This window comes from Lupinus angustifolius, chromosome LG05 (genome assembly GCF_001865875.1).
Source record: "Lupinus angustifolius cultivar Tanjil chromosome LG05, LupAngTanjil_v1.0, whole genome shotgun sequence".
Classification (NCBI taxonomy): Eukaryota; Viridiplantae; Streptophyta; class Magnoliopsida; order Fabales; family Fabaceae; genus Lupinus; species Lupinus angustifolius.
The window spans coordinates 15,221,238-15,235,652 of NC_032013.1; the positions used below are offsets into that span (position 1 = coordinate 15,221,238).

The window sequence follows — 14,415 nt, forward strand, 5'->3', positions numbered from 1 at the left end:
CTCAATGAATTTGGGGATGATATCTTTATTTGCAACCACGTTGAACTCGAGTTCGGTTTTTGGTATATATAAACTCATCTGTCACATTACCATTCCTACATTTATTAATCAAAACATTGTACAATCTTAATATTTATTGATGTAAAAATCTATACACGGTCAATATATCAATTATTATTGATTTATATCACTTTTTTAGATCAATCATTATTAAATAAGATTCACATGTATAAAAAAATTTACATTATCATTGTATACATTTTTCTCTTAAAAGATTAATATGTGAATTGAGGATGTCAAAAAAATCTGACCTTTGAGTATTTGAAAACTCACAACAGGTACCCACAATAGTAGTTTAAGGGTGAAAACAGATTTTATGATATCCACCCTGTAGTTACCTCAAACTTATAAATTTAGTTTTAAAATAATTTTTTATATATATTATAGTTTTTTATCTCCAATTTATAAATTTAGTTTTTAATTAATTTTTTTATAAATATTATAGTATTTTAGTATTATTTTAATATTATATATATACTTTATTATTATTTCATAATAAATTACCCTACTAAAATCACAAAGTTATTATATAAGTATGATATTATTCATCTAATAATTATTTTTATATATTAATTATTATAAAATATGTAAATATATAATTAAATTTAAGAATATATTAAGTACATGTAAATATTTGATACCCACATAAATACACGTAAATATTATGAGTTTGGGAATAATAAAAAACTACTTGCCCCCACCTTCGTTGTCATCCCTTGGACAATAATAATATAGTAATAGACAGAAAATAAATTTGCGTGTCAAAGTGATCCCTCGTGGTTGCCGTGGGGAATAAAAAATTCATAACACATTATTTAATTCCAAAAATCCTATAAACAAGTGTTATTATTTCCAAAGTTTACACCCACTCTCACAATGTCAGCTCCTCTTAGCATCTCCCTTCTCATCTCCCTAATTCTCATCTCCACCTACCTCACCACCACCAATGCAGCGTTCTCAGAACAATCCCATATTATGTTACCCTCAGAGAAGCTAACCCACCTCCACTTCTATTACCACGACATCAGAAACAACAAAAACCCCACAGTTGTCCAAATCATTAACACGCCCAAAAATGTCCCTAATGGGTTTGGCACAACTTTTGTGATGGATGATGCAATGACCGAAGGGTCAGAGTTGAGTTCAAAGGAGGTTGGAAGAGCACAAGGGTTGTTTGCTTTGGCTTCTCTTCAAGATCTTGGAATGGCTATGTTGACAAATTTTGCTTTCACTGAGGGCATATATGCAGGGAGTACCTTGAGCATGTTAGGGAGAAATCCAATTTCTGAGCAAAATAGGGAAATGCCAATAGTTGGTGGGACTGGTGTGTTTAGATTTGCCAGGGGCTATGCTATAGCAAATAGTGTTACTTCCATTTCTACGCAAGAACATTTTATTGTTGAGTATAATATTACTGTGTATCATCCCTGAAATTTTGAGAGGACAAAGAAACTATGAGGGTGTGTTGCGTGTAAATAAGTAGCTTTGCTTAGCCAAGTATCTTTTTGTGCTTTGCTTAGCCAAGTGTATCAGGAATTGATAATGTACTTATCATATTTTCTTTTATTTTAATACATTTTTATGGTTAATGAAATTGTGTTGTTTATTATTGCTTTTTAGTGTTCAAGTCAGACTTATTAAACTTACTTCAGACTAGCACATCCATATGATTAGCCATGTACTAAAATTGGTCTAGATTAGTTGGATTTTGTCAGGCATAAAATTAGTAACTAGTCAGGTCTTGGTTAGATCAAGGAGTCAATAATTTTTTACATGCCTAAAACTGTTATGGTACTTTCAATTTTTTTTCTTAAGTTGACACCACACTAAAGTTTAATTGTTGTTATTTTTAATTTTTCTTAAAAGTCTTTTGTGAAAGTAAATGGAAAAGTGATCCAAGTTTTCATCCCACTTTATGCTCACAAACTGGGTCCACCTTCTTCTTTTAATTAACTAAAAAAACCATATACGTTTATATACGGTGCATTTTGTTGTGATTAAAATATAAAACATTAATTATTTAACAATGTTTTCAACTTATTTTTTATATATTGTTGTGGTAAAACATTTTTTGTTGTTGTTTAAATAAGTACTTGTGTGTTGAAAATATTTTTAGATTTAGTATATAGAGATACTAAATTAAGGATTGCCATGGGGCGGGATTTGTAGTGTTTTTGTGTGTCCATACCTACACCTATTTGCAAGTACTTATACTGACAGCCTTATTTTTTCCTTTCCTAAATTTGATGTCTAGATCATCACCATCTCCTCTTCGAGAAATTGGAAATGAACATGCTTGTTCAACAAGCTATCGAAAGAAGAGAATAAAACTCATGAAAACAATTGTGGAACTTGAGAAATAAGGCTGAATTTCATTGATCTGCAAAACTGAAGTCAAAGTATAAGAAAATCAGTTGTTTTGGCAGCTTTGTATGCATCCAAATTTAACAAACATACCTAGTTTGAAATGAAGTGTAGTGAAATGAGTAGGAGCCAATGCTTTAGTAAAAATGTCTACAATCTTAGAGGAAGTAGAAACAAGGATTAGATGTCTAAGATTATATTGTAACTTGCATACCATGGTACTTTCATATAAACATTTTTGTCCAGATCACTATGGAAGAATGTAGTAATCTAATTGATGGAGATGTTGTTGGATGTCATAGAGCTCTGTAACTCACCTAGAGGAGAGTGAATAAGTGATATGGTACATAATTACCGTTCATCGATTTACAAACAGATTTTACATATTCACTCGTTGTTTAATCGATTAACACCAACTATAATCGATTAACTCGTTCTGTAGATAATCGATTAACTAAAGAACCTAATCGATTATTCAATTCTTGTTCTATGAAAAACAGTTTTCTTTGATCTCCAAGATTATCAAGATTTAACTAAACTTATATGTACTTTTAAAGATGATTAAGAACAGTAAATGCACAGAACAGGATATGCAAATAACTCATAATGATATGCATGTCAAGTTAAGTACATCATATAATACGAAAATGTAAGGAGTTAAGGATTGACAAGAATGAGACACGGCTTTTATCCTAGTTCGTTTGTGGGTCTACTTGCAAACTACATTCAGGCCTCCCCTTATGATCTTGGGAGATTTTTCTTCACAATTGGAAATCAATTGTTTCTTACAAACACAATTCCAATACAACATGCAAGAACTTCCTTCTTGGATCCGTTGAGCCCTAAACCCGATTTGACCACTCAACTTGCCTACTACGATACCACAACGTTCACGATTCTGGCCTCGACCGATTTCTCGCTCTACCCAAGATTTATTGCCTTGTGAAGACAAACACTAATACCTAACCACGACAATGGTTTTCCCAAACCAATTCTCTTTCAATGGTGATACTAAACACACCAAGAGAATATGTTTATGCCTTGTCTAAATCTTCAAGTTATTGATGCACCTTTGTGTACAAAGTATTCACTCTTCTAGAATCTAAGAACCCTTCTACAAATCTCACAACTCAAAATATAAAAAATGTGAGATGCAAGGTTTCTTTAAAAAGGATATGACAATTAAGCTCTTTGAAAAATGTTCTCTTTTTTTTCTCTTTTTCAAAAGAACGCTTTGAAAATATCTCTAAAGATATGAAAGTGAAAGGGCAATGATTTTCAGAACTTATGACTAACTTATTTTGATTAATCACTTATGTTAGAGTAAAGAAAGAAATGATTCTTGAAAAGAAAGAATTAATCAATTAAGACAATGGGTAATCGATTATCGGGGAATGAGAGAAAATGGTTAACACTGAACTAACTTTCATTTCAGGCACAATGCCTTTTATAACAGAAATAACAGTTTGTTTAATCGATTATATAAACTATTAATTCATTAACAAAATTACTTATAATTGATTAACTAGCTAAATGAATTACATTGTTCTCAATACTCTCCCTTAATTCATACTAGCTAGACTATAGACTCCAAGATTATGTCTAAGTTCTTCAAACCTTCCCTTCTTCAATGGCTTCATGAGTATATCTGCAAGTTGACCTGCAGATCTGCAAAATTCCAATTTTAATTTCCCTCTACTCACTTGATCTCTAAGGAAGTGGAATATTGTCTCAATGTGCTTGCTTCTCCCACGTGCTACTAGATTTTTAGCCAAGTTTATTGCTGATTTGTTATCAACCATCAGTTGCATACTATCCTCTTCACCCTTTAGCTTTAATTCATCAAGTAATTTCTCGAGTCATAAAGCTTGGCAAGCAGCCATACAAGCAGCAATATATTCTGCTTCACATGAAGACAAGACAACTACATCTTGTTTATTTGAGCACCAAGAGATTGGAGCACCTCCAAACATGAACATATACCTTGTTGTGCTCTTTCTATCACTCTTGGCTCCATACTAGTCTGCATCACTGAATCCAAGCATAGTTTGATTGAGACTGCATAGTTTGTTGGATAGCATCAAGCCAAAATCAATGGTTCCCTTCACATATCTGAGTAATCTATTGGTTGCCAGTAGATCAGACTTCTTTGGTGACTCCATATGCCTACTCACAACCCCTACTCCGTATTCTATGTCTAGCCTTGTATTGCATACATACCTTAGGCATCCTAGTATCTGCCTATAAAACGTTTTGTCCACCATTGAATCTCCTTCAAGTGCATCAACTATGTTTCCAACTTCACTGGGTGTAGAAATAGAGTTGTAGTCTTCAAGTTAAAATCTTTTCAACACATCTGATGCATATTTCTTCTTATGCATAAGGGTTCCAGCCTTAGTTCTTGAAAATTCTATCCCAAGAAAGTAGGATAGGTTTCCGAAGTCACTCATCTCAAACTCAACTTTCATGTTTTGTTTGAATTCCTCAATCTCTGCAATGCTTCTCCCAGTTACCAATAGATCATCAACATAAAGACATACTATGAGTAACTCTTCTATATCTGACCCTCTTAAGTATACTCCATACTTAGCACTATAGTTGACAAAACCCAACTGCACCAGGAACACATCAATTCTTCTATTCTAAGCCATTGGAGCCTGCTTGAGGCCATACAAGGCCTTATGCAACCTATAAACCAGATCTTCTTTGTATGCAACTTCAAATCCAGGTGGTTGATTGACAAAATATTCCTCTTCTAAAGGTCCATTCAAGAAAGCTGATTTGACACCCATTTGATGGATTGGCCAATGTCATAACTTGCCAAAGAAACCACCAACCTTACAATATCTAATCTAGCAATATGTGCAAACACTTCATCATAATCAAGACCTTGTTTTTGTAGGAACCCTTTTGCTACAAGCGTTGCCTTATATTTGATCAATTCTCCTCTTGGATTGATCTTCACCTTATACACACATCTAACAGAGATTACCTTCTTTCCTTTTGGTAATTGAGTGAGCTCCCAAGTTTGATTCTTCTCAATAGATCTCAATTCATCCTTCATAGCATCCAACCAATGGCTCTCTTTCACTGCTTCATGAAAGCTAACTGGTTCCATCTCTACTAGTAAGGCCATGTGAACAAGCTCACCCTTTGTAGTGATTTCTAAGTCTGGGAAGACTCCATAGCCACTTAGCCTTGGTGGAGCTTGTCTAACTCTCTGAGGTCTTCTCTGATTCTGTGCTTCACTGACAGTTGATTGTTCATCAATTAATAGTTGACCACTTGGTGAAGCTTCATCAAAATGCAACATAGGATGCCTTTCTATCTGAATACTATTTTCACCCCAAGATTCATTGCCAAGTTGATAGCAGATTTGTTGTCCATCATAAGCAGCATCCCTTCTTTTGTTCTCATTCTAAGTTCTTCCATTAAACCATCTAACCACACAGCTTGGAATATACTCATGCTGGCTGCAATATACTCAGCTTCATAAGAGGATAAGGCAACTACATCCTACTTCTTGGAACACCAACTCACAAGAGCATTGCCTAGATGGAATAAGTAACCAATTGTGATCTTCCTATCTGACTTGTCACCACATCAGTCAGCATCAGAGAAACCAATCAACTTGAGTTGGCAATTTATGTTTGAGTTTATTGGATACAAGATGTTATAGCCAATAGTTTCTCTCAAGTACCTTAGGAGTCTTTTCACTACACATACATAACTTTGCGTAGGGGATTCCATGACCCTGCTCACCATCCAACTCCATATGCAATATCAGGCCTTGAGTTGCACACATACCTCAATGAACCTATGATTTACCTATACTGAGTCTTATCAACCTCTTGATTTGTTTCCCCTTGACATAAGCCGACTCTAGCTTCCATAGGGGTTTCAACTGTATTGCACTTCATCATTTGAGACCTCTTCAATACATCAGTAGTGTACTTGCTTTGGTGAATGAAAATTCCATGCTCAGTCCTCTTGAATTCTATGCCTAGGAAATTGGATAATTCTACTAGATCAGTCATTTTAAACTCAACTTGCATCTCCTCCTTGAATGCTAGGATATTGTTGATGTCTCCACCAGTTATGAGAAGATCATCCACATAGAGGCAAAGTATGAGAAGATCTACAATGTGTTTTCCCTCACAGACACACCATGTTTAGTTGTTCATTTTGTGAATCCTAGTTGCTACATGAATGCATCAATTCTCTTGTTCCATGCTCTTGGAGCTTGTTTAAGTTCATAGAGAGCCTTGTGCTTTTGTACACCATATTTTCTCTACCTTTTGCTTCAAATCCAGGTGGTTGTGTCACAAACACTTCCTTGTCTAGAGGTCCATCCAAGAATGCATACTTCACATCCATTTGATATACCTCCCAACAATTGTAGCTAGCTAAGGCAATCACTAACCTTATAGTCTCAGTCCTAGATACTGGTTTAAGGCCATACCAAGCTTCCTCAGGTGTCTTGTAGCACAATCTTTTGGCTGGACTTCTATTTATGATATATGTTAATGTTGACACAGCCTCACCCTAAAACTTCTTTGGAAAATTCTTTGTTTTCAGCATACTTCTAGCCATGTTGAGTATAGTCATGTTTTCCCTTTCAGTTGTGCCATTGTGCTATAGTGTGTAAGGAGCTATTACCTTGTGGTGAATCCCTTCTTTGCTACAAAACTCATCAAACTCAGCAGGCATGTATTCACCTCCACCATTTGATCTGAGTTGTTTTAATTTCAAATCACTCTCCCTTTCTACTTGAGCTTTGACTTTCCTAAAATTCTCAAATACTTCACTCTTCCTTTTCAATAGGTAGGTCCATACTTTCTTTGTGTGATCATCTATGAAAGTTAGGAAGTATATGTCCCCTCTAGTTGAGTCTACTTCAAATGGTCCACACACATCATTATAGACCAACTCCATAGGCTTCTCTATCCTTGAAGGAATGTTTGAGGCAAATGAGCTTCTTGTTTTCTTGCTAACCAGGCATTCATCACACAATGTCTCAGGTGACATTATGTGTGGTAATCTGCTACAAGTCCATTTTTAATTAGCAATTCTAAACTTCTAAAATTTAGATGTCCATATCTCTAGTGCTAAAGCCACGAGTCTTGTTCCGCAGCAGCCTTAAGACATCTTTGCTCAGCAACTTGAATCTGAATTTTGAAGGTTCTATTTGATGAGAGTGGTGCCTTTAACACCTTTTCGTGGTCATTATCAAAAACAACCAACTCACCATTTTATATCACCATCCTATATCCCTTCTCCAATAATTGGCCAAGACTTAGTAGGTTGTTATTCATTCTAGGCATATATATGATACTAGATATGTAAGACTTTCTGCCATCTAGTCTTTTAATCATCACCTTGCCAACCCCTTTTTCTGAGACTCAACTATGATTAGCAAACTTCACTTTGCTCTTGGCTGATTCATCAAGTGTTGCAAACCAATCTCTTCTACGTGTTAAGTGGTTTTAGAAGCATGTCTCTAGGTACTAGAAGTCGTGCATCCATCATTTCCCTGATCACTCTATGTGGTAGCCATCAACAAACAGTGATCTTCATCAACGTCGTTAGAGTTTTCACCTTGTGTCAATTTAGCTTCCTCTTCTCTATCATTTTGTCATATGTTGATCTTGAACTTAGATACAAAGTGGTCATAATTCCTACAATTGTAGAAATGCACTTTCTTCTTGTCTTGTTTCCATATGAATTTAGAATTCTTGTAAGAATTCTTGTTATGATCAGAGTCAGCAGTATTCTTCAGAGTATTGTTGTCATATCTTATAAATGAAGATCCTTATTCACTTGTCTTCCATATGCTGTTCTAACCCTTCTCACCATATCTATCTGGATTCTTCTCTTTCAGCCTTAATTCATGAGCTTCAAGAGATTCTTGTAATTCCTCAATCTTGTATTCTTTAAGATTCTTGGATTCTACTATTGCAACTACTATGTGATCAAATTTAAAGGTGAGTGTTCTAAGAACCTTTTCAACAACATCTTGATCCTTTACCGCCTTTCCACATGACTTCATCTGATTTATGAGTGCAAAGATTTTGTTCATGTATTCAGCAACTAATTCATTTTCTTCCATCTGAAGCAGTTCATATTGTCGGCGCAGGGTCTACAATCTCACCTTCTTGATATTTGTAGCATCCACATAACTCTTCTCCAAGTTATCATGGGCTTGATTTGTTGTTTCTGTTCCACTTATCTTCTCAAAGTTGACTCCATCCACACACTGATGAATGAGGAACAAGGCTTTGCAATCTTCTTTGCTTCCTTATAGGTTGCTTTTTGGGCCTTGATGGCACTTTCGCCAATTTCTTGGTATCCATTTTGCACTATCTCATAGACTTCTTGAAAACCAAATATTGCTTTCATTTGGTTCCTCCATCTGCATAGTTCTTGCCATCAAGAAATGGCAGGGTCATAGCAAAGCCATTGCTATTTATCATAGTCTTGTTACTTCTTCACTTTCCTGCTTCACTCCTTGTACTTCTGGTTCTTGGATTCACATAGAATCCACTTCCCTTTTCTTGACTATCACATGTCCTTTCTCCTCGAATCTTGATTCACACAGAATCCTACACAAAGCTCTGATACCACTATTAAACCAAGACCATAAGCATGCACACTCAATGCATAACACCAAGTAATAGAACAAGTATATACATAACTTTTGTGAGAAAAGGATATGAAAAGTAAATGTATTCAAGTTTTATTGAAAGCGTATATTGAGTATAAAAAATACAACACACTTAATTCAAAATGTATAAGTGTTATTTATAGTTTCTCATTAACCCAAGTAACTTGCCAAATAAGGAAGCTTAACTACTAACTAACAAATAGTCACATAAATCGATTATCGCTATTGTTAATCGATTATTTATTTATATTGTTAATCAATTAACGAGCCTAGCAGGGAGAATTACAATTTGCTCAACAAAACTGAAATAGAAGCAGTTTAGGTTTTTTCCTGAACAGTACTAGTTTGGTTTGCTTTTTTGACATTTATTCCTCCCACACTTCAACTCTTAGCCTTCCTTTGGTTGTTGAGAAGAGGTTAAGAAAAAATAGGTGAGAAAGAGGATGAGAAAAAGTTTGGAATTGTGGATTGTTTGGTAGAAAGATAAGAAGAAAAGAAAAAGAAGATAGAGAGAGTATGACTTTATCTCTCCACCTACGTAATAAACAATTATTCCCTTATTCACATTAATAATATTTTTCATTCTAAATTAAAAATAATGTTAGTTAAAAATTTCAGAAAAATAATATTAATACTAAATATATAATTTTATATAGATGATTAAATACATAGATTTAATTAAAGTGTCTAAAAATAATATTCAAGTACAATTGAAATATTTAATTCAATAAATTGATTAATATATAAAAGCGAACCTTAAAAGTGATGATAACATTAATATTTTTAGGTCCACTTGTGACTCACAACTTTGTATAGGGAAATATGTCTAGAGATAAATAATGAATATAATAATAGTTAGATGGTAGTGAAAGAAAATGTGCAAACATGTCAAGATAATAAAAAAATGGCAAACATGTCTAGACAAAAAAGAAAGAGAACAAACATGTCAAAATAGAAAGAAAGATGGTAAACTTATCAAAATAAAATACAACACATGGAATATTCATTTTCTTCAGGGAGAAAAGAATTTTGTGTATGGGACTCACTCATTATTTCCTCCCTCCCTTTTTACCTTCTCCACCAAATGAGAGAAATGACCTAACTCTTTTTTCTTTCTCTCTTCCTTATCTCTTTCTTCTCTCTTTCTTTCTAAAATTTATGGTTGAGTTTATTGGATACAAGAGGTTGTAGCGAATAGTTTCTCTCAAGTACCTTAGGAGTCTTTTCACTACACATACATAACTTTGCGTAGGGGATTCCATGACCCTGCTCACCATCCAACTCCATATGCAATATCAGGCCTTGAGTTGCACACATACCTCAATGAACCTATGATTTACCTATACTGAGTCTTATCAACCTCTTGATTTGTTTCCCCTTGACATAAGCCGACTCTAGCTTCCATAGGGGTTTCAACTGTATTGCACTTCATCATTTGAGACCTCTTCAATACATCAGTAGTGTACTTGCTTTGGTGAATGAAAATTCCATGCTCAGTCCTCTTGAATTCTATGCCTAGGAAATTGGATAATTCTACTAGATCAGTCATTTTAAACTCAACTTGCATCTCCTCCTTGAATGCTAGGATATTGTTGATGTCTCCACCAGTTATGAGAAGATCATCCACATAGAGGCAAAGTATGAGAAGATCTACAATGTGTTTTCCCTCACAGACACACCATGTTTAGTTGTTCATTTTGTGAATCCTAGTTGCTACATGAATGCATCAATTCTCTTGTTCCATGCTCTTGGAGCTTGTTTAAGTTCATAGAGAGCCTTGTGCTTTTGTACACCATATTTTCTCTACCTTTTGCTTCAAATCCAGGTGGTTGTGTCACAAACACTTCCTTGTCTAGAGGTCCATCCAAGAATGCATACTTCACATCCATTTGATATACCTCCCAACAATTGTAGCTAGCTAAGGCAATCACTAACCTTATAGTCTCAGTCCTAGATACTGGTTTAAGGCCATACCAAGCTTCCTCAGGTGTCTTGTAGCACAATCTTTTGGCTGGACTTCTATTTATGATATATGTTAATGTTGACACAGCCTCACCCTAAAACTTCTTTGGAAAATTCTTTGTTTTCAGCATACTTCTAGCCATGTTGAGTATAGTCATGTTTTCCCTTTCAGTTGTGCCATTGTGCTATAGTGTGTAAGGAGCTATTACCTTGTGGTGAATCCCTTCTTTGCTACAAAACTCATCAAACTCAGCAGGCATGTATTCACCTCCACCATTTGATCTGAGTTGTTTTAATTTCAAATCACTCTCCCTTTCTACTTGAGCTTTGACTTTCCTAAAATTCTCAAATACTTCACTCTTCCTTTTCAATAGGTAGGTCCATACTTTCTTTGTGTGATCATCTATGAAAGTTAGGAAGTATATGTCCCCTCTAGTTGAGTCTACTTCAAATGGTCCACACACATCATTATAGACCAACTCCATAGGCTTCTCTATCCTTGAAGGAATGTTTGAGGCAAATGAGCTTCTTGTTTTCTTGCTAACCAGGCATTCATCACACAATGTCTCAGGTGACATTATGTGTGGTAATCTGCTACAAGTCCATTTTTAATTAGCAATTCTAAACTTCTAAAATTTAGATGTCCATATCTCTAGTGCTAAAGCCACGAGTCTTGTTCCGCAGCAGCCTTAAGACATCTTTGCTCAGCAACTTGAATCTGAATTTTGAAGGTTCTATTTGATGAGAGTGGTGCCTTTAACACCTTTTCGTGGTCATTATCAAAAACAACCAACTCACCATTTTATATCACCATCCTATATCCCTTCTCCAATAATTGGCCAAGACTTAGTAGGTTGTTATTCATTCTAGGCATATATATGATACTAGATATGTAAGACTTTCTGCCATCTAGTCTTTTAATCATCACCTTGCCAACCCCTTTTTCTGAGACTCAACTATGATTAGCAAACTTCACTTTGCTCTTGGCTGATTCATCAAGTGTTGCAAACCAATCTCTTCTACGTGTTAAGTGGTTTTAGAAGCATGTCTCTAGGTACTAGAAGTCGTGCATCCATCATTTCCCTGATCACTCTATGTGGTAGCCATCAACAAACAGTGATCTTCATCAACGTCGTTAGAGTTTTCACCTTGTGTCAATTTAGCTTCCTCTTCTCTATCATTTTGTCATATGTTGATCTTGAACTTAGATACAAAGTGGTCATAATTCCTACAATTGTAGAAATGCACTTTCTTCTTGTCTTGTTTCCATATGAATTTAGAATTCTTGTAAGAATTCTTGTTATGATCAGAGTCAGCAGTATTCTTCAGAGTATTGTTGTCATATCTTATAAATGAAGATCCTTATTCACTTGTCTTCCATATGCTGTTCTAACCCTTCTCACCATATCTATCTGGATTCTTCTCTTTCAGCCTTAATTCATGAGCTTCAAGAGATTCTTGTAATTCCTCAATCTTGTATTCTTTAAGATTCTTGGATTCTACTATTGCAACTACTATGTGATCAAATTTAAAGGTGAGTGTTCTAAGAACCTTTTCAACAACATCTTGATCCTTTACCGCCTTTCCACATGACTTCATCTGATTTATGAGTGCAAAGATTTTGTTCATGTATTCAGCAACTAATTCATTTTCTTCCATCTGAAGCAGTTCATATTGTCGGCGCAGGGTCTACAATCTCACCTTCTTGATATTTGTAGCATCCACATAACTCTTCTCCAAGTTATCATGGGCTTGATTTGTTGTTTCTGTTCCACTTATCTTCTCAAAGTTGACTCCATCCACACACTGATGAATGAGGAACAAGGCTTTGCAATCTTCTTTGCTTCCTTATAGGTTGCTTTTTGGGCCTTGATGGCACTTTCGCCAATTTCTTGGTATCCATTTTGCACTATCTCATAGACTTCTTGAAAACCAAATATTGCTTTCATTTGGTTCCTCCATCTGCATAGTTCTTGCCATCAAGAAATGGCAGGGTCATAGCAAAGCCATTGCTATTTATCATAGTCTTGTTACTTCTTCACTTTCCTGCTTCACTCCTTGTACTTCTGGTTCTTGGATTCACATAGAATCCACTTCCCTTTTCTTGACTATCACATGTCCTTTCTCCTCGAATCTTGATTCACACAGAATCCTACACAAAGCTCTGATACCACTATTAAACCAAGACCATAAGCATGCACACTCAATGCATAACACCAAGTAATAGAACAAGTATATACATAACTTTTGTGAGAAAAGGATATGAAAAGTAAATGTATTCAAGTTTTATTGAAAGCGTATATTGAGTATAAAAAATACAACACACTTAATTCAAAATGTATAAGTGTTATTTATAGTTTCTCATTAACCCAAGTAACTTGCCAAATAAGGAAGCTTAACTACTAACTAACAAATAGTCACATAAATCGATTATCGCTATTGTTAATCGATTATTTATTTATATTGTTAATCAATTAACGAGCCTAGCAGGGAGAATTACAATTTGCTCAACAAAACTGAAATAGAAGCAGTTTAGGTTTTTTCCTGAACAGTACTAGTTTGGTTTGCTTTTTTGACATTTATTCCTCCCACACTTCAACTCTTAGCCTTCCTTTGGTTGTTGAGAAGAGGTTAAGAAAAAATAGGTGAGAAAGAGGATGAGAAAAAGTTTGGAATTGTGGATTGTTTGGTAGAAAGATAAGAAGAAAAGAAAAAGAAGATAGAGAGAGTATGACTTTATCTCTCCACCTACGTAATAAACAATTATTCCCTTATTCACATTAATAATATTTTTCATTCTAAATTAAAAATAATGTTAGTTAAAAATTTCAGAAAAATAATATTAATACTAAATATATAATTTTATATAGATGATTAAATACATAGATTTAATTAAAGTGTCTAAAAATAATATTCAAGTACAATTGAAATATTTAATTCAATAAATTGATTAATATATAAAAGCGAACCTTAAAAGTGATGATAACATTAATATTTTTAGGTCCACTTGTGACTCACAACTTTGTATAGGGAAATATGTCTAGAGATAAATAATGAATATAATAATAGTTAGATGGTAGTGAAAGAAAATGTGCAAACATGTCAAGATAATAAAAAAATGGCAAACATGTCTAGACAAAAAAGAAAGAGAACAAACATGTCAAAATAGAAAGAAAGATGGTAAACTTATCAAAATAAAATACAACACATGGAATATTCATTTTCTTCAGGGAGAAAAGAATTTTGTGTATGGGACTCACTCATTATTTCCTCCCTCCCTTTTTACCTTCTCCACCAAATGAGAGAAATGACCTAACTCTTTTTTCTTTCTCTCTTCCTTATCTCTTTCTTCTCTCTTTCTTTCT

The 14,415-nt window shown here is 34.5% G+C and overlaps 1 protein-coding gene across 1 annotated transcript; it reads left to right on the plus strand.

Annotated features, from left to right (window-relative positions):
- LOC109347894 (dirigent protein 21-like) lies at positions 910-1,508 on the plus strand. Its single transcript, XM_019588007.1, has one exon. It carries the CDS (start codon positions 937-939, stop codon positions 1,489-1,491), a length of 555 nt encoding a protein of 184 aa, XP_019443552.1. The 5' UTR covers positions 910-936; the 3' UTR covers positions 1,492-1,508.